At 42.5% G+C, this 21992-nt stretch overlaps 1 protein-coding gene across 1 annotated transcript in view; it reads left to right on the top strand.

The window, feature by feature from the left end:
- Positions 1–21992, top strand: part of LOC134463833 (EF-hand calcium-binding domain-containing protein 6-like) — a 118594-nt gene that overhangs the window by 92624 nt on the left and 3978 nt on the right. Inside the window, exons 18-28 of the mRNA XM_063217138.1 lie at positions 267–487; positions 1020–1083; positions 2514–2632; positions 2937–3080; positions 4116–4280; positions 4678–4891; positions 5484–5675; positions 6489–6695; positions 9517–9744; positions 11910–12069; positions 14976–15184. Of these exons, the coding sequence (XP_063073208.1) occupies positions 267–487; positions 1020–1083; positions 2514–2632; positions 2937–3080; positions 4116–4280; positions 4678–4891; positions 5484–5675; positions 6489–6695; positions 9517–9744; positions 11910–12069; positions 14976–15184 (1923 nt within the window). The remainder of the gene's footprint in view (positions 1–266; positions 488–1019; positions 1084–2513; positions 2633–2936; positions 3081–4115; positions 4281–4677; positions 4892–5483; positions 5676–6488; positions 6696–9516; positions 9745–11909; positions 12070–14975; positions 15185–21992) is intronic.

Raw genomic sequence — 21992 nt, 5'->3', positions numbered from 1 at the left:
AATTTTAAAGTAAAAAAAAAAGTTTAAGTTTAAAAATGTACAGTAAAATGTAATGGTGGTGCTAAGTATTTGGTGGTAAGGTACTATTTTGTGAATGGGCAGCATGAATTCTAGAAAGAAACTGCTAAAAATATCACACAGTGCACCTTTACGTAATAGATTGGGGCTTTGTCCTTAAATGTTTTGGTGACAGTATTGTTATAACAGAGGCTGTGTGCAAAGGGGTTAAATACATCCATTCCAGACTTCTGTCCCTATTTGTGCAGAGCCTCTACTCGGCCTTCTATCTGATGGACAAGGATCGGGACGGTTTGGTGTTCGCGCGAGACTACAAGCTCCTCCATGACACCTTGGGCTTTGTTTGCAAGACCTTTGAGTACAATCGCCTGCTGAGACGCATGGGCCTTGGACCCAACAAGAACCTCAACTTCTTTGAGTTCCAAAACGTTGTCCATTCAAAGGGTCTCCGAGTGCAGCCAACCACTGGGTGAGCTGCAGGCAATCATGTAACATCCTGACCTGTCAGGGTTTTTTAAACCTTTGGCCATTTTGGTAGCCTCCTAATGCATGTCATTCACCCAGAAACACTGTAATAGTCATTAAACAAGTACTGTGGTACTACACTACTACGGCATTGCACAATATATTTACTAATATATTACAACTTGATCGTTGCTGTTCTGGAAACAGCAAATTCATAATAGAGGCTTAATATAGTGTCTTGTTTAGTAATAACATGATTTGATATATCATCAGATATTAATTCACTGATGATAGTACTTGAGTAGTTTGATTGAGTTATACATTAATAAACACTAAAAATGGTCTTAAATGGAATGTAATAGCATTGACGGCTTGGGAATGAAACAGATGGGACATTCTCTCTCTCTCTCTCTCTCTCTCTCTCTCTCTCTCTCTCTCTCTCTCTCTCTCTCTCTCTCTCTCTCTTTCTCTTCCTCTCTCTCTCTCTCTCTCTCTCTCTCTCTCTCTCTCTCTCTGTCTCTCCCTCCCTCTCCTAGACTGGAGCAGCTTCATCAGACTATGGTTTTCCTCGCTACCCACAGATGGCGTGACATGTCCAAGGTTTGTGTGTAGAGCACAGTAGAAATGCCAGCGCATCACTTGGTGCCCGAGATGTCCAGGGTGGATTTGCATGTGTACAGTACTACAGAGATGTCAGTGCATGAAGTGCATGCATATCAGTGAATGTTGGCATTCTCTTGCCTTTATATAGCCCCCTTTCTCTCCAACCTACATCTACACTCGCACTCACACTCACACTCACACTCAGCCTGCTGCTCCTTGAGATAGCAACTGGACCAGGAGGGGGGGAAGCAAATATAATAATAATAATAATAAAAAGTTTGCCCGAGATTTCACAAAAAAGTGTCATGGCAGCAGCCCCCTTTCTCTAGGGGAGGCGATGTAATGTCAGGGATGCAGTTCAGTACTGTGCATGTACAGTGGAGATGTGTGTAATGGCAGGGATTCAGATATTCCGGGTTCAGGAAGAGAACGTCCTGCCAAGACAATTCACGTAACTTGCTGATTGTCGTCATTTGCGAAATAACTCTTCAATCAAGTGCTGTATCATACTGTAGATGAGCTGAAGCCATCTGTGAAGAGCACAGGATACCATACTGAATGTCAAACATGGATTTTCTCAGTGTAAATTCAGAGACCTTTTGATTTATCTTTAAAGTAGGAAAGGGTAATCGCTCATCTGTTGAAAAGGTGCAGGATTTAGTTGTGATGTCTAAGTAAAAAGGAGAAAAAAATCTGCACACTTAACTGAATCTGCAAGCTTTCGGTCTTTGAAGTTATTTTGCACTGGCCCTGCCGTGACCAACCGGTAGGGCACTCGTGTACCATGCGACCAACCGGTAGGGCACTCGTGTACCATGCGTGTACCCAGGTCCTTTGCCGGCCCTTCCCTGTCTCTCTCTCCCCACTCGCTTCCTGTCACCACCTTCACTGTCCTGTCATAAATAAAGTTAAATAAAGAACAAAAAATATCTTAAAGTTATTTTGCACAGACCTGAAGTGTGCAAATTTGTGTGTGGACGGTGTTGTAATCAACGCCAAAATGAAATAGTTCATCCAAGCAATTGTATTGATTTTGGATACACAGACTGCCAAAGCATCAGTATCATCAACACTCTTGTCCTCAGCTGTTAGAGAATGAACTACTGTACGTAGACAATGCAACTGCTGTAGGATGCTTAGCACCTAAAACCTCTTGCACTCAAAATGAATAAGCCCTAAAACTATACCAGAGTCATGAACTTCAAAAGTGGTTGACCTAAATCCCTTAAAGGTAGGCGATGCATTTTATTTACATAACACATTTCCATGCAATTGTAGTGTATAATATGTGAGTAGATTCAGTGTGTGTGTGTGTGTGTGTGTGTGTGTGTGTGTGTGTGTGTGTGTGTGTGTGTGTGTGTGTGTGTGTGTGTGTGTGTGTGTGTGTGTGTGTGTGTGTGTGTGTGTGTGTGTGTGCCTTGCTGCAGAAGCTGACTCGGTATGGCAACGAAGGGGTTCAAATCGTTCTGAAAAGTGATTTTAAAGATCTGGCCTTCTCCTTTGGACTACCCATCACACCAGATGAACTACAACTGCTGTGGTCTAGGTTTGAAAATTACCCTTCTAATCATTTGCCTATAGTAGGTCTTCGAGTGTTTGTGTGTGTGTGTGTGTGTGTGTGTGTGTGTGTGTGTGTGTGTGTGTGTGTGTGTGTGTGTGTGTGTGTGTGTGTGTGTGTGTGTGTGTGTGTGTGTGTGTGTGTGTGTGTGTGTGTGTGAGAGAGAGACAGAGAGAGAGAGAGAGAGAGGGAGAGAGAGAGAGAGAGAGAGAGAGATTTGATGTATTTGCATGTGGACACAAACAGTCAGACAGTGGTACAGTATGACTGCCATTTTACTGCTCTCATGCAGATATGACCCTCATGCCAAAGGCTACCTCACACTCTCTGAGTTCAGGGAGAGTCTAAAACTGGACCCCGCTGATGACCTCCTCCAGCCAGCAATGGACAATGCAGACATGGCCGGGCAGACATGGGCTTTGCAGAAGGACATAGAGTAAGTTGGTGTACTACACAACGGCACACTGTGCCTGTTTGTGTGGTTGCGCTGATGTGCTTGTGTGTGTGTGTGCGTGTGCGTGCGTGCGTGTGTGTCTGCGTGCGAATAACAGTGAGGATGATGATGGTGGTTAAGATGATGATGACGAACAAGAAGAAGTAAAAAAAAAAAAAAAAAAGATAATTGATTTCATCCACATAACAGCCAACAGCTATCATCTGTGTTTATTCATTCATCCAAATGGCCATAAAAGCTCTAGTGATTTTTAACAGTAGCTGTGAATGGTTGAGACATACCAGTTGCATGCTGCCTATTTGCATAAGGAAGAAGTGAGGATGGTGTTTTAACCCTCAGGCTGAGTGCTTCTGCTTGTAGTGAATACTCAGGCTTGAGGTTATCTTATTTTATTAGTTTTTTTTCTGTTTAGCTTGTTTTGTTTTCTTTTTTAAACGAAACAGTGTTTTCTAACTGCAATCGACTTACTGTGTACACTCTTCACAGCTGATTGCTCAAATTATTATTATTATTATTATTTGTTTATTCATATTTGTCGCATGTAGCGACTGCGATGGTCAGACTGTCGAGATTAACTGTTTCAGATAACATTTGTGTGTGTGTGTGTGTGTGTGTGTGTGTGTGTGTGTGTGTGTGTGTGTGTGTGTGTGTGTGTGTGTGTGTGTGTGTGTGTGTGTGTGTGTGTGTGTGTGTGTGTGTGTGTGTGTGTGGGTGGGTGTGTGTGTGTGTGTGTGTGTGTGTGTGGTGCTGTTGTGGCGGGCTGCTCTTAAGATCGAAGGGTTGTAGGCTCAAATTCCGTACCAGCAGGAAGAATCTGTGTGCTCTGCTACTCCCTCATCCATGGCTGCGCATGAGGCACCTAACACCACTTTGTTCCAAGAACTTTAACTGATACCCTGTACCTAAGTAACTGAGTCACTATGGACGGATCTTTCAGCTATGTTAAGTACAATGCAATGTAATATAATGGTAATGTCTGTCCGCTGCTGTTGTGCTGTGTTGTGTTGTGTTGTGCAGGGAGCTTGTGAGGCAGCGTGAGTGTGAGCTGAGCATGGCTCTGTCCCAGATGGAGAAGAGCAGGGGCAGGCATATGGGCAGGGTGTCCATGGAGGACCTCCTGGATCTGCTGCAGCAGCACGGCTGCAGTGTGGACCGAGAGCCACTCATACGACTGCTGCACAGGTGTGGTATAGTACAGGGCTGTTGGCCAGTGTCAACTCTACACTTAGCACTGTAGCGCTGTCTCAGCACTGTGGCATTTACTGCGTTCATGCATCATGCATGATCAGGGGAAGATTGAATCTGTGTTACTGTCTGTAATTTTTTCTTTCTTTCTTTCTTTCTTTCTTTCTTTCTTTCTTTCTTTCTTTCTTTCTTTCTTTCTTTCTTTCTTTCTTTCTTTCTTTCTTTCTTCTTTCTAGTCCATTTTAGTCCATAGTCAACGCATCGAACACAAACCAATTTGCATCAACGTGTGTTAAACGTGCGTTGTTTATGCATGGCTCTGAGGCCTCCACAGTGACGGACATCGCATGTACTTTGCGTCAAAGTATCAAAAATCTGCGTCTGTTTGTTTCAGTCTGAAAGTGAGCGTGGTGGCGGGTGGCTTGTCATGGCAGCAGTTCCTGAAGGCATTTGATCAGGGTCCAAAGCATCCGTGTCAGGGGAGCCCACGCACCACCGCTGCTGCCCCCTCCCTCTCCCCCATCGAGGACCTGGAGCCACTGAGAACAGAGAGTGCCATCCAGAGAGTTCAAGAGCTGGTCAGGGCCTCAGCGGAGACACTTCGCAAGGTACGGACGGACCTCACACTTACACACATACTGTATATGTAGACATGGACATGTGCACACAGACAAGCAGCCATGGGTAAACGTTTAGGGCGTCAGACTTTTAGCCCAAAGATCGGTTGGACTCCTGACCCGCCAGGTTGATGGTGCGAGTAATCAACCAGTGCTCCCCCCCATCCTCCTCCATGACTGAGGTACCCTGGGCATGGTTCCGTCCTACTGCACTGTTCCCTTTCGGGCGCCATTGGGGGTTGCCCCCTTGCACGGGTGAGGCATAAATGCAATTTCATTGTGTGCAGCAGTGGTCACTTGTGTGCTGTGGAGTGCTGTGTCAAAATGACAATGGGAGTTTGACTTTCCCAGTTGGGCTTTCACTTTCACTTCAGACATCCACTCACACACACGCATGCAGCCACACACACGTGCACACCACGCGTACACACCACACACCACACATGCGCACGCACGCACACACACACACACACCACACACGCACACGCACACACACTCACATGAAAGAGTGCGTGCATATGCACCTACCCCTGAGCTGTGTGAGTTCTAAACTTCTTCAAACTCACCGTGGTTTGCCTTCCAGGTGTTCTCTGCGTTTGACCGCGACGGCAGCGGCACGGTGTCCAACCTGCTGTTCCGGCGGGTTCTGGAGCAGTTCTGCGCCCGGCTGACGGACCGGCAGTACCACGAGCTGCTCGGCCACCTGCCGCTGGACTGGGACACCGGCACAGTCTGCTGGAGGAGCTTCCTGGAGCAGTTGGATGCCAACGTCATGGTGACGCAGCACAAATATTTGATGGCCTGTTTTTAAGGATTTCGTTTGTGTCTTTATTGACAATAGGACAGCCGAGAGTATGGCAGGAAGAGAGTGGAAGGGTTGGGACATGGTCCAGGCTGGACTGAAACTTGGTTCCCCAGGGGCAGAATTAGGGCAGGGGGCGGTTCTAGACCAAAATTACCAGGTGGGCCACGGTGGTGCCATTTTTTCAGGGGGGCACATAAATTGGCAAAAGTAATACATTTTTAATGTTATGAATATACTGTATAATATACAAAAATGCGTATCATGTCGCGGTCATTGGCTGTCCAGCACAGGGGCCACAACAGGGGCCAGGAGGAAATATACAGGGGCCCTGGCCCACCCTGGCCCCTGTCTAGAACCGCCTATGGAATTGGGTCCTCATTACCTTTCAGTGTGTTTTTGGACGTGATCTTCACCTTAGACCAAGTGTTCTTGCCCAAGGTTTAACATTTTGCAGTAAATGATACCTGTGATACATGTCATGACACCTGTGATACCAGATGCTACAAAGCAGTAAACAATATTATGGTTCTAACACCATGCTTCAGGGGTGTTCTTTTCCCGAAATACTTGTTTTTGCAGAGCCTCATTACATTTTCTGTATTGGTTGGGGTAGCCTTTCAGTTGACTGTACTGCGCCCAGCCAAATGTGTTTTGGTATTTTGCTTTTATTGACAAGTCAGTGAAGAGTTGATTACTGTACAGTATGGAGAGCAAATGTACTGTCTCTGTGTGCATCAACATTTGGGAGGCGTTGTGTTTACATACTGTATCTATTTGTGCAAGGCTCCCACCCCGGTGCCTGCCTCCACCTCACCGCAGCCTGCGTTGGAGAGCGAGGTCCTGGCCAGCGTGCGGAAGGCCGTCTCGGAGCATCTCCTTTCTGTCACCATGGAGCTGCAGGATGCCGACATCACCAACTGCGGTGCCGTCAGCAAAGAGGATTTCAGGGAGTTCGCGGATCACCACTTTCACTTCCTCTCGCCGGAGCAGGTGAGACACCACAAGGCTGTGTGTGTGTGTGTGTGTGTGTGTGTGTGTGTGTGTGTGTGTGTGTGTGTGTGTGTGTGTGTGTGTGTGTGTGTGTGTGTGTGTGTGTGTGTGTGTGTTTTTTTGTGTGTGTGTGCGTGTGTGCGTGTGTGCGTGTGCGCGCGCATTTGTCTCTCAGAAAGAAGCACTGATCAACCCATATGACTATGATGAAGTAACCAAGATGGGTATTGGTTAAACAGGGAAACTCAGATGATAAACTCCAAAAAAATTTAATAAGAACAGTAAGCAGTGTGCTGCGTTTTCTGAACTTTCATGTTTGATCACGTTTACCTGCACCTGCATTGCTGAAGGCTTGTGCATAAGGACTCTTTTGGACATGGGTCTTGGTTACTTGAGTTGGACAGTATGGCTAAAAGGCAACCGATGTCAAAACTGTATTTAGACTGGGAAATGACTTTATTACACAAATACATGGGTTTCCTAGCAATATTTTCTATGTTCTCTATCACAATAGTTTTGCGTTCAGGGCCATTAAAAAGCTGTCGCAAGGCAGCACAAAGGGAAAGGAACACAAAAGTGAGGCCTAAAATATTTAGTTGCATGTCTCAGTTTCAGGGTTTGGGCGGTCACTGTTCTGCACCCCTTTTGTACAGTATGGTAGAACAGCCATGTCCATTTTATTTTTTATGTATCCGTATCCATATTTTTTATGTATGAGTATCCTTTGTCGTCCAAGCTTAGCTTTTGGAACAGAAAGGGTTTGCCTCAGAATACATATTGTTTTTTTGTGCATCACTGACACTTGAGAAACACAAGGTACATTCATCTGCATTTATCTGTCTTTGTTCACGTACGTAAATATACCCAATCCAGAATTACTTTGTAAGACCCTCAATTTCCTGATTTCCATGCTATCTATGAAAGTCTTGTTGGTAGCATTTCACAAGCTCTACTCCAATGCAAACTTGGCTGTTTACAAGACATCCATTTTACCAACTGCCCTGACAACTGCATTAGACGCCCATTAACCAAGTCGCCACGGACGTCTAAGCATCCTCGTTGTGATTTAATCACAGGTGACTAATACTTACACGCTTCTTGGAAAATCGCTCCCCTCTTTGTAAATTGGTGATTTGCTGATGTTGAGCACCTGATAAGCGTGTGATTATTTGCGTTTAGATGCTTAAAGAGCAAAACATTTTTGTTATATAGATGCAGGTTATATGTTTATAAGGCTGTGTGCTTGTGTGCGTGTGTGTGCGTGTGTGTTCATAATCTGAACTGTTTATTGGATACGCAAATAAAGAAAGCTGAAAATTAAAATAAATAAGTACACCAAGATAAATGTAGTCGTACGTGTAGGTAACTGAGCACCCATCTCTTTTGGTTGATCCAGGTTTCTACCTACGGTATGTCTTAGTGTAATGCATTTTTCTGTGTTAGTGTAATACTGAAGCATGGGTGGATGCAGTCTTCGGCTTGTGCCTTTGTGTAATGCCTAGCATCAGTATGCAGGTTTCTACGTGGGCCTTTGTGTAATGCTTTGCATCGGTAGATGCAGGTTTCTGCTCGTGTCTTACGGTAATGCCTTAGCATTGGCAGAATGTAGTCTCTTCACAGGGGGCTAATCTGTTTGATGTACCATTCGTTTCCCATCAAATACATTCAGATTTGACAAGTGATTTGTAGTCCATGTACACGCGCATGCACACATTCGTAGGCATGGGCACATGCACACACACACACACACACACACGCACACACACACACACGCACATGCACACAACCATATAAATACAGAAACAGAGTGGGAGAAACAGTAGGATCCATGTGTAAGCTTGTCTATGTATGATATTATACAGTGTCCACTGCATTACTACACACAGGCTCATACCATGGCTATGGATCTTTAAATGTCATAGATATACACCGCACACAGTAAAACATCTGCTTTCTCCTCTACAATTAATAATGTAATAACACTGTACAATTATATGTTGTAATCCTTTTGTTGTAATTAGGTAAGAGTCCCACCAATGTTCACTTGTTTGCACTGTATTGCATTGTATTGTATTCAGTGATGGGCAAAATGGAGTGATTAGTTACAATCTAGGACCATGTTCCAAATAACCTGATTTAACCTGTCCATTCAACCAGGTGATTATTCTACCAGCCAATAACCTGGTTGAATTGGACAGGTGAAACCAAGTCTTTTGGAATATGTGGCGCTGGATGGTAACTAGCTCTAATAAATCCATCTTGCCTTTCACTGATTGTATTGTATTTGTCGTCCTTATGCCCTGAAGAGGACCTCTGTGCATTGGAAGGTTTTGGCCTTTTTTGTACCTTGCTCTAGCCTGGGAGCTCCCAGTGCACCCATTCTGATCTGAATGACTCTGAAATCACCTGATTTTGGGTTCTAAACCACAGAAAGGGGAGGTAGGGCAACACTGATTATTAAACAAATGGAAGCCCCAGATTGAAATTATTTACTTATGCTCGACACGAGCGATGCCACTACAATTGAGAGTGAGCACATTCATCTTTCTTGTTCTTTTTTTATTTTTGGCATGACGTTCTAATTCGACTGACTGTGGGAAAGTAGCATCAGCAGCAACAACAGCTGTCCTTTTTGTTATTGGTTCAATATTTTTGTTTATTTGTTTTATTTGTTTGGTTGTTTGGCTTTCTGTTTAACTGACTGTGGGAACTGCTGCTCCAGTGGCCGGGCAACTACATTTGCCCTTTTTATTATTTATTAAGTTATTAATGTAACTTTTTGTTGATGTTCTTTTTCGTTCCTTTTTCTGCGTGTCCGCAGTTTGAGTGGCTGTGGGAGCAGTTGCCGTTGACGGAGATGGGCGATCTTGACTACCGCACCTTCCTGAAGCATTTCGGCTCTGAGGAGCCCCACCCCCTCTCTGCATCCTCCAGCCTTGAGTCCCCCTGCCTGGCCCTGGCCCTGCTCGATACCAGCAGCTCCATGGAGATGCCATCCACACTCCCCACCAGACCCATGACCACATCCAGTTGCTCTGTCTCCGTTAAGGTATTCAATTACTTCAGAAACTGTAGGCCTAGTTAATAAAAATGTATTTTTCTCAAAATGACACATACACGCACGCAAACACACACACACACACACACACACACACACACACACACACACACACACACACACACACACACACACACACACACACACACACACACACACACACACACACACACACACACACACACACACACACGCACCAAAGTCAAAATGGCTATAGGCCTACACTATACATTGGAAATTGTCTCCATGACATTTCCTTTGTTTGGTGATATAATGTTTCTTCATTCTAGACATGTATTTAAAAGCATCACCACTATTTTACCTACAACTGACGTGGTTATACTGGACAGTCTGACAACTATGGGAACCTTTTTACTCATACAAAGACTTCAGCTATAATTTACTGCATGATTTATTGGGCTAGGAGATGTCACTCGTCATTCCAAGGAGCTTTGACTCTTTGTGTAACTTGAACTGGATGAACAAGAACTTTCACAGACATTTTCACTCAGTTTCAGAGCTCACATGGTTCATAACCAGCCCCTTATGTCTTGTCTGTCTCACGTTTTAAAACAAACTAGTTCATATTCTTCGTCTCTCTCCTTCTGTCTCCCACCAATACTTTGATCTTTTTTTTCTCCCACCCTGTTTCTTTGATACTTCTTTCTCCTCAGGGGAATGTTTGTAGACAATATTGTTTTCAGCGGGGTGTTTTTCTTCTTAGCTCTCCCGAATAGCACTTTCCTGTCCATGCAACATGTATTCCAATATTATTTCTTCTGTTTAAAGAAAGTGTTTGATGAGGAAATGCATTAAACCACCACATTCCAAACAAACTGTTAGGAGACAGACCTGATTTAATAATATAATAATATAATAAATATAGTAACATAGATTTATATATTCATATTTGCATTTTTTTTTATTGTTTTGTTAATATAGTTTATATTATAATTTTCGCATCATTGAAATACTGCAATTTATGTAATACCCCTATCTGAACACAGGAAAAAAGTTAGCTTTCTTCATATACAGGTAGATGCTTTTTGTGCAATATTCAAACTTTTGGCTGGTTGGCTTACACAGTGCACTGGTATTTCCTTTTAACACATTACCCTGTATCATTGGCCAAGTATAATTCCATTAAAATCAGGATCACATTGCTAGTCAGTCTTCTGGAAGGGGATTTTAGTGGACATATAAGGAGCATCGACTGTAAATGGCAAGCAAAAAAAGGGCAAACTTGTACAACGTTCTGACAACTGAAATCTCAGACACCTGCAGCAACTTCGTAATGGACTAGAGATTTACTTCTTTTTTCTTTTTTTTTCTTCTTTTTTTTCCTCTTAGGTCGGATTAAAACATTTGGCGGGCGCATCCAGTACCCGGACCTTATGTTTGACACCCCTGATATAGATCTTTTTTGTGTGATATTGAATCTTTTGGCTAGTTTAAACTTTTTAGTTTTAATTTTTGGCCAGTTTGGCTGGCTTAAATATGTCTTATTTCTTAAATATTACTTAGAACAGTGCACTGATATTCCTTTTTTGTATTATATCATCGGCCAAGTATAATTCCCAACACTGATTTCTGATTTGATCTTCTATTTAGGTCTTGATGTCATTCTGCATTATTGTGATATCAAATTCATCACGTTAAGCCAACTTTTTGTTCGCCAGCCAGACAGACATCTTGAACAGCCCCATAGGTCTATAGCATTAGCAATAGGATTTGTCCGGCACATCATCCTACAATACATCATCCTTACACTTTGGCTGCCATAATGCGTCATCACGTATCAAAACGTGTCCCCCAAATTGTTGATACTTGATGCACGTGTATGTCATTGGAGGAGATGTTTGCGTTGCAAATTTAATGAGCATTTTTTAATGTGTCTTTTAACGAGTGTCTGTTGCTTGTGTGGACCACTATGTAAACATATGCTTTTTCTATATTCCTTTGGAAAGAACCATTTCATCCTGCTAGAGGGTTGTCCTCTGACCATAACGTGTGATATCTGAAGTTGTAGGGAAATAAATAAATTCATTCATTCATTCATTCATTCATTCATTCATTCATTCATTCATTCATTCATTCATTCATTCATCCATACAGTCGCCCATGCCATGGTCTGTTTTCTGTGCTGTATGACACAGGTCCCGTGGAGGCGTCCGTGCTCGACCCCGCTGCTGAACTGCAATGCGACGGAGCGTCGTATCCAGGGCCGCGTGCACTGCTGCTGGAGGGAGATCAACCGACGCTGCCGACAGGAGGACACACACAGGACCGGACACATCGGCCAGCACACCTTCATCAGTTAGTACTCATAAATATACTGTACATATCTCTCTCTCTCTCTCTCTCTCTCTCTCTCTCTCTCTCTCTCTCTCTCTCTCTCTCTCTCTCTCTCTCTCACACTCACACTCATACTCTCTCACACACACACACACACTGTGTGTGTGTGTGTGTGTGCACGGAGTGTTATTCCCAGGGTTTAAATTGGGGCGGAGCCCTCCGGAGCGCAGCTCTGCCTCCTCACCTCGTAGGGACAGGCAGATGGAGCTGCGCTCCTGCTGCCCCACCCTCAGTGTTCATATTTGACTTTGATATATTTTCACCTCTTCTTGAAATATCATATTTTGATGAGAGTTTTCCAATGATAGCAACATAAAATAACATTAAGGGACTCCCGCATTACTTGAATTATTATGCATCTGCATTCTGCACATGCGCTGCGAGACACCACAATTTGAGTTTGTAGCAGACATTCTATTGCAACGTTGCAACAGCTGAGCGGAGCGCTTGCCCTTTCTCGCAGCTAGAACTACTCCGCTTCGAGTTTGTCACTACTTTCAGCCTGTTCTCCATGCTTTCATGTTCAATGTGCAATGTTAGTAGACTAGATACAATGGTACAAAACGGAGGTAAGCTGTCATTTCATTTGTTTTAGCTGTCAGGCAAAGTTAACCAAACAGTCATGCAGAATAGCGTGGTATCTGGCTACATTAACAGCAGTTTGTTAATGGGGATAAATCACCATCAAGTTTGGGATTTCCGTCCATCGTTCTGTCAGAATGTGTAGCCAGTTGATTGTAGGTTACTTTTGTGTGGGGTTAAAAATGACAGGGACGTACTTAAAGTTTTAAGAAAGTAAGCAAATGACAGGGATGTGTCCATCCTAGCTTTGCGTGTAGAACAGCGCACCGTCTCTCTCGCGCTAGAAATGATTTGCTGCAGCGAGCTCCAATCTATTGCCGCCTTTTGCCAAAGTTGTTGCTTTAAATTCGGCAAAAAACATTTACTTGACGCGACTTAAGTGTTATTATCATGGAAAGGCAGAGAAGGACCGTAGCCAAGGCCTACTTCAGGACGAAAGCACATAGCTGGTAGACTGAGGAGTTGCGGAAGGTTTTGTAAGCATATGGAAAACGTCTTGAAATAGTCCAAAAAGATTTCCTGTCTTAGGTTGCAATTGAAACACACGGACTGAGATAGCTGAACTAACTAGGCCTACTTGAGAACGTCCCTAATAATCAGTCAGCCAAAGGGGCAATCTGTGAAGAAAAGATGTGCCCGAGTCAAGATTCTCCGCAGACTCCGCCTGATTTAAAGTGACAGTGCACACTTTCACCCCATGTAGAACAGCATAGCCTAAGCATGCATTTATTCTTTGAACTTTGTTACTTATTAGGCATAAAACGTGCTAATAAATGCATGCTAAACCCATGACATTATAGGAGTATTAAAATTAAACTTATGATATTTTAAAACACTTTGTTATTCACATCGTATTTCTTAGGTTTCTGATGTGATGTTTTCTTACACCTTTGTAGCTTGATGGTGGCAGTGATGGTGGTCAGAATTAGAAAGCTTTTTGCCCCAGTAGGCTACTGACAGTCCAACAGCATGCTGTTGCCAACTGACAGGAGGGGATATTAAAAAGTAGCCTACATAAATGCATCAGGTGTGATACTGATCTAACTGTTTACCTATTTTTTAAGAACCTAAAACAGTGAAGAAGGAATGAGGGTACCTTGCTGTTTTTCTCTTTACTGAGTAATACATTGATTCATGTATGATGTTAATTATAGGCAATAACTTCATTTATTATATGGTTGTGACGTCATCTGTCGAATGCTCCATTCATTTCAACGGGGCTCCCCAACGTTCGGACGTCTGTTATTTTTCGATAACGGACGGGTTGGTCTATAACAGACCGCTGTCAATGGCAACAAGACTTTTCACTGCTAAAGCGACTTTTCAACAAGACTCTAATCAACTGCTGTGATAGACAGCACCCGTTGTCCTGGCTACCGCTGTCAATGGCAACAAGACGTTCACTGCTAAAGCCACTGGCTTGTATACAAGCACAAGTCAGTGGCTAAAGCGAATGTTTCATATCACTCCGCAGGGGGTCCGGTCTTTTGTCACTCTAATCAGCTGCTGTGATAGACAACACCTGTTGTCCTGGCTAGCCTACCTAGCTGTTGCCTAGCGGTGTTCCACAACAGCACTGTTTTGTTTTGCGCAGCAACAATCTTAACATTAAATAGGTCTAAAGAAATGTCCCCGCATGTGTGAATCATTTAAGTATATCCATATAATAAGCGGGTTAACTTTCGGCGAGTCGGTCGCTTTGTGGAATAGCAGCACTTCAGAGAGAACAAGACCCCTCCGCTCCGCGTCGGGGTCTAAAGATTCTCTCTGTCGTGCTGCTATTCCACGGTAGCGACCTTCTCGCCGAACGTTAACCCTTACATAATACATGCATTTGCCTGATGGGGCAATGTAAAAAAAGCTATTTTGACCGCGAGTGAAGGGCTCCCCCACCTCCCGAAAGCCCATTTAAACACTGTTATTCCTTCCATTCCTATTGGTAATGTATTAAGCACATTGAATGTCTTGATTATGATAATATGCTATAATGAATGAATTAATTAATTAATGAACAAATGAATGAACAAATGAATAATTAAATATATTTAAGAAATTAAATTTCATTCTGATTAGTTTTATTTATTTATGACCCGGAGGTGGTTGGGTCAGGTATTGCAACGAATCTGTCCGTCTGTACGTCTGTCTGTTTTTCAGTGTCTCCCTGCTGTGTCTTGGGCCGCCTGTGGATGGCGCTAAACACACAACTTGACGCACAGTAGATCTAGTATTGGGCAGGGGGTTCAGGTTGCCATCTCTGATCGGTTGTGTTTTTTTTTTGGTACTAGGAATCCTGAAGGACCTGCACATCAACCTGGAAGAGGAGGAGCTGACGCAGCTGGCCAGGAAGTACGACATCCAGAGTAACGGCCAGCTGTCCTACACGGCCTTCCTCAAACACTTTGTCTTCTTCCTGCATCCCCACACCAAGCAGGCCTTCGAGCAGAAGCAGCAGCACGTGGAGCCAAAGGGCTCAAGAGACGCAGACAAAAAGCAGGTATTGTAGTTTGTATGCAACCTCTGTGGATTTGATATTCTTAGATGAGGCTATATCGGTGGCATGTAATTATGACGCATTATATGCTGTATGCATCACATACAGTTGCGTTGCCAAGCCACTGGGTAAAATGGAATGCAATCATTTCAATCTTCAACAGAGTTCAGCGCTCCGACATGAAAGCGGTGCTCAGTTCGGCTAGGCTGGTCTTATCATTAGTTTAGTTTAGTTTAGTTTATTAGGATCCCCATTAGCTGGGCGCAAACCCAGCTATTCTTCCTGGGGTCCAACAATAAAATCACACACAGTTAAAAGTTCTACACAAATCTGTACATTAATTTAAGCACCATACATTGAAAAGAAAGACAGAAAAAAACAAACAAAAAAAAACATTTAATATAAACATAAACATAAATTACTATAATAATGGTTTAAGACCTTGTGACAAACATCTCTACTTCTGCACTAACCTAGTTTATATATGATAGGCTCAGATGTTTTTTCACCTGTTTTTTAAAAACCACTTTACTATTCAATATAGTTAATTTGGTTGGCAAATTGTTCCATGCTTTAATTGATCTATATTCAACAGTGCGTAGAAATGCATTCGTATTGCTCTTTGGGATGCTCAGTCTCCCTGCTGCTGCATGCCTTGTGTTATATGTATGAATATCACAACTTTTACAGAGGAGATTATAGCGATTTAAGGGCATTTTGTTGTGTAAAACTGCCCAAGTTGATGTTAGTAAAGAGACGTGAAGCCTTTCCTCCACTCTCAACCACTGTAAAACTGAATGCATGTAAGTGATATTTGTTGAGTAGGAACATTTAAGAACAAGACGTGCTGCCTTGTTTTGGACTCGCTGAAGTTTAGCAAGGTGATCTTTGTTGGCATTTGACCACACAATAGTACAGTACTCCATCTGTGCTAAAACCAAAGAGCATACAATCCTTTTCCTTAGTTCTTGAGTGAGAAACTGGCCACCATGCCTGAGTAGTGCCAAGCCACTACTCATTTTCTTAACCATGTAGTCAATGTGTTTAGACCAGGACAGTCCTTCAGTTCCTTCACCTGTTCAATTTGTTCTTTGTTAATGCACAGATTAAGTGCTTAGTCAAGACTCAATGATTGACAAGAGCCAAAAACAATACTTTTAGTTTTTGATATATTGAGAACAAGTGTTTTTGTTTTACACATATTTCTATTGTTTCTAGCACCCTGTTCAAAACTTGTGTCAGTTCAGCTGATGTTTTTGCAGATGTATAAATAGAAGTATCATCTGCATACATTACAACTTTTGCATTTTGTATCGCTGAAGGTAAATCATTTGTGAAAATAGAATACAACAAAGGTCCCAAACAACTGCCTTGCGGCACCCCACAGTCTACATTCACACTGCTTGAGAAACTACCATTAAAATATACCTTTTGGGATCTATTTGTCAGATAGCTATTTAACCAATTTAGTGCTGACTGTTTAAAACCATATCTCTCAAACTTTTGAAGTAACAGTCCATGATCAATGACATCAAATGCTGCAGTAAAATCTAGAAGGACAGCACCACAGATTTTTTTGTTATCGATTTCTTGCAGCCAGTCATCTGTCATTTGGGTTAATGCTGTACATGTTGAAAATCCTTTTCTGTAGGCATGTTGAAATTCTGTTAATAAATTATTCTCAGAAAAATAATGCTGAATTTGATTAAAAACTATTTTCTCAAATATTTTACTAAGTGCTGGAAGCAAACTTATTGGTCTGCTATTTGGTGGTGTAAAAGTTTTCTTTTTATCTTTAGGTAGTGGTATAATTTTTGCTTCCTTCCAGGCTTGGGGAAAAATGCAACTCTTTAAGCTAACATTAAATATGTGGCAAATGGGCTGGGAGATGTAACTCACTGCCATTTTCAGAAACTTACCATCTACGTTGTCAATGCCTGCTTGCTGGTCCTTGCAACATGAAGTAATTAACTTGCTCACTGTATCCTCCTCCACTTTGGCAAACTGAAAGCTACAAGATTGCTCCTTAATTAGTTGCCCTATCATAAGGTTGGAGTCATGACTCCCCCCTGATAATTGCTCTCTCCTTAGTTTAGCCACTTTGTTATGAAAATAATTATTTAGGTGATTGGCAATTTTTGTTGGGTTTGTGATGAATGTCCCATCATTCTCAATGAATGTTGGTTGTGTTGGTGTTTTATTCCCCAACAAACTATTCAACGTTTTCCATAGTTTTTTCCCATCACTGCTAAATTTTCTTAACTGTGAAGTCAAGTGTGCTTTCTTTTTCTTCAGATTGAGTTTAGTAACAGAGTTTCTTAGTTTACAATATTTTCTTCTATCAGTTACACTCCTCGTCTTATTAGCTGTTGCCTTTGCCTCATTCCTCAGTGCCATCTGTTGTTTCAGTTCTTCGTCCATCCAAGGTGCGCCAGAAGTTCTTACGGTCATCTTTTTCACAGGCGCATGCTGGTCTATCACAGGCACAAACTTGGCCATAAATACATTTAATGCTACATCTGGTTCCTCCTCCTTGAGTACACTTGACCAGTCTGTCTTACAAATGTCATTTAAGAAAGCCTCCTCAGAAAACCTTTTCATGATCCTAGTCAAAATGACTCTTGGCTTAGCCTTTGGTACATTTCCCTTTCTTGCAATAGCCACTAAGTTGTGGTCACTGTAGCCTACAGGAACTGAAATGGCCTTCGAATATAATTCATTTCTATTCACATATACATGGTCAATATATGACGATGTTGTGATACCTTTTTTGTTAATGCTTATTCTAGTTGGCTGCTTCACCATCTGTTTAAAACAACATGAATTGGCTATGTTCATGAGCCTCTGTTTTAAGGGACAATGTGGTAGTAGCCAATCTACATTTAGGTCACCTGTTAGGATGACCTCCATGCTTAAGTCATATACCTGGTCGAGCATACTATTGACTTTATCCATATAACCAATATTTGCACTAGGAGGTCTGTAGCAACAACCAATCAATATATCTTTTTGATAAGGCAAATGAATTTGCAACCACCTTATTTCAATGTCAGTTGGTTCTAGGTCTTCTCTTACTTTTACAGGAATATGATCTTGAACATAAAAGGCTACTCCACCACCGTGACAGTTTCTATCTCTCCGGTACATGTTAAAGCCTGAAATGGACATCATAGCATTACTAAAAGATTCATCGAGATGAGTCTCTGAGATAGCCAGAATGTGAACAGAGTTTGAGGTTAGGAGTTCTTCAATGTCATTGATTTTGTTTCTCAAACTGCAAATGTTCAAGTGAGCCACCTTGAGCCCCTTTTTGGGTAGCCCTGCAATAGAAAACATTTGTCATTAAAACAAAAAATCTTTTTTTTTTCTGGAGGGTCATGTCCAATTACTGGTCTGTAGAATCTTTTTTCTGTCCCTTCCGGATAATCAATTTGTCATAGCGCAGGAAGGCAATGTCCCCCCTCTCTCTGGCTTCTTTCATTTTGGGCACAAGTTCCTTCCTTCTTTGTCTCACAGCCTCCGGATAGTCCTCGTTTATGAAGATCCTCGTCCCCTTCAATTTTTTTGCATTCCTAAACACAGTGTCTCTGTCCTTTGTACGATGAAATCTCACCATGACTGGACGTGGCCTGCCTTGAGTGCCGTCTCTAGAGATGTTCACCTCTCCAATTCGCATCGCTTGTTCCACTCCAATTGTCTTTGTGTCCAGGTTGAGTTTCTCCTTGATAATTTCCAGAACCTTTTCTTCAGTGACTAAATTGTTCTCTTTTTCTGCCTCCGGAACTCCATCAATGATTAAGTTTGCTCTCCTTGCTTGCCTGTCGAGGAAGTCAGATTTTTCATCCGGGTCATTTCACGTGAAATCAGACACTTTGGGACCCGACCGACACGGATTTCAATCATACTTGGTGTGCCTTTTCAGTAGCAAGGTAGACACACATTGTCAATAGGACGTTGCAGACTTCCTGCACAACCTTAAACCTTAAAATTACAACAAATTTGTGCCACCACGAGGCAGATTTTCACATACCTGCAGAGTGGCACTTTTTTGCCACATCACATGGCAAAGGTCCATGTGATGGCGTTGGAGGGACAGTTAAATGGCTTGCTGCACGAGCAAGTCTGCAACGTCCTATTGACAATTAAATTATAACGCCATACCAACTGTTTGAATTTGTCAAGGATAATGTCAAGAACATCCATTGCCAGTTTGCCACAACAGAGATGTACCATCATGAAGCTGAGAACCTGTTGAAAAGGTTTGAATCTGCAAGAACTATTCCAGGTACTCAAAAACTACACAGCTTCTGCCCATTGTCAATGGACACAGTGGAAGTTAGGCCATTTTGAGCATTCAGAGAAGGCAGAGTTGAAAGAGTGAGCTCAGTAAAGGAATGTGTTACATTTTCAAGCATCAAAGGGTATGTTGTAGCTGTATATGATGGCAACTGGTGGCTAGCATGTGCTGAGGAATGTATGCCGAGCACTGGAGAGGTGAAACTGAACTTCCTGCATCCTCATGGGCCATCTCCATCCTTCACTTTTCCCTTCAGACCAGATAGACTGTCATGGATCATCAGGATGTGCTTCTGGTAGTGGAACCTGTAACTGCAACGGGACGTACTTATACATTATCTACAAAAGACACAGCTGCTGCTTCAAATGCACTGGTAGAGTACAAAATGAGAGTGTAGCCATTGATTATCTCTTTAAAGTACGGTAAAGGGAAGGTGGCACAGGTACACAGAGAAGGAATGTTCAAACATTCACATATCATCATTTGGTGTGTATAAATGGACATCTGCCTTAGTTTCTGAAACCTGGGACCATGGACACTGACCATTTTTGTTTTGTTTTTGTTTTGTCATGTGATGCTACTATGGTATTACCATATTATTAGTAAGTGGTCTGTATGATGCCATATTTGTGAGTCAAATTCTCTCTGAAATGAATAACAAACCGAACACCAGCATTTAAGGTGCTGCTCATGACATTGCCGGCTACGTTTGGACAAGGAACTGGCCATTTTAAAATATGAGTTTTTTAGATATTCAATTTTTAATTTTTCAATTTATCATAATTCATATTCTGAGAGTAGTTGTATTCCAAGGTGATTGTGTACTATGTAGAGCCAGAAAAGAGCTTTCAAACAACACCACAGGCATCTTTTTGTGACTAACACTGACTGATATATTCAAGGCTGAATGTATAGTGTCCTACCCTCACATGTGAACCTTTCCTAGTCTGTTTCTCCCTTAATATTAGTGTCAGATTCAAACCAATGCAGTTCTGGGGTGCTACCTTGCTACTGAAAAGGCACACCAAGTATGATTGAAATCCGGGTCGGTCGGGTCCCAAAGTGTCTGATTTCACGTGAAATGACCCATCCAGTATCAGCATGGATTCAGCCAGTCGATCAATATCTGCTCTTTGTGATTTGCAGATGGCGTGAATTCCTTTATTTTCTGATTTGAGATCATCCAACTCCTTTTGTGTGAATTGTAAACTTGTTCTTAAGTCTTGCACGTCCTTTAGCATCTCATCAATCCTTTTATTGCATGTCTCCATAATGGTGCTAACACAAGTTTTAAAATTGCTTTCCTGCTGTGATAAAAGTTCTTTGTAAAAAAGTTTTTGTTGTTCAAGTAGATCTTGTACATGTGCCATTGATATAGTTTGATCGTTGTCTTTCTCCCCTCTTTCTTTGTTCCCCTTCCCTCCAGCCATTTTGTCTTGGTTAGATCCAACTCAAACTCTTGTTAAAAAAACAGTCCCAGACTTTCCAAAATCTTCCAAATTTGCACCAACAAGATTTCACTTCTTCTGCTCAGAAGCTCCTTTAAAAAGGTGTGTAATAAAATCAAGGATTGCAGAGATATTTGTGGATTTGTTTTACCCAGTTCAGCAGCTCAACAGGTAACTCTCCAAACAGGAAGTGAGGTCGACACTCTCAACCTTTTTTGAATAAACTGCCCTTGGACCTCATCATAAGCCTCCCAACACTTTCTGGCGATCTCCTGCACCCTTATCCTTGTCTTAGGTGCCCTTTGAGCAAGCCAACAAAGCTACATATATCTCCAGAGTCTGTGCCCTGCACTTTAAATGACTGCGGTGCGCTTTTGGAGCAAAGCATCTGAATAGGGTCGGGCAATGCAAGCACGTACTGACTCAGGATTCTGTAAAACAACAGTGTCATTCTTCCACTGTTCACCGTGCCAGAGTTGTAACATAGCCACACTTTTTATTGTCTTTATATCCAGGGTAATATGTTTTCCACTCTGCTCCCCTATAAACCACAGTTAGGCCGTGATTCACAAGTTTGTTATTAGCCCTGTTTACCTTGAAAAAGCATAATAAAAAATACGGAGATGTGGATTTCAAAAACCTCCACTGTTGACACTTTTTTACGATTCACTGTAAAGGACTGGATATAAAATGGCTGCTATCTATCCCTGACAAGACGGCTTTAGGAGAGACACAGGGAGGGAGGGAGGGAGAGAGAGAGAGAGATAGAGAGAAAGAGAGAGATGAAATGGGATGGGAAGAGGGATAAAGAAGAGGGGAATGGAGGAGAGATTCAACAAGAGAGAGGAGAGGTGAAATGAGGAGAGGAGGAACGGAAGGAAAAAGAAAAGGAGAGGAGATGCACCAAGAGCGAGAGAAGGGGGAGATGAAAGAAGAAGGATGGAGAGGGGAGTAGTGAAGGAGAGGATAGGATGGATAGAGGATGGGAGGATGGAGGGAGGGAGAGAGGGAGAGCGTAAGGAAATGAGGGCGGGCGGCAGATTGGGTAAAAACTCAGCAGGGACCT

The sequence above is a fragment of the Engraulis encrasicolus genome, chromosome 15, assembly GCF_034702125.1.
Source record: "Engraulis encrasicolus isolate BLACKSEA-1 chromosome 15, IST_EnEncr_1.0, whole genome shotgun sequence".
Taxonomy (NCBI): Eukaryota; Metazoa; Chordata; class Actinopteri; order Clupeiformes; family Engraulidae; genus Engraulis; species Engraulis encrasicolus.
The sequence above is the reverse complement of the archived record's forward strand: the minus strand, read 5'-3'. Positions and strand labels throughout refer to the sequence as shown.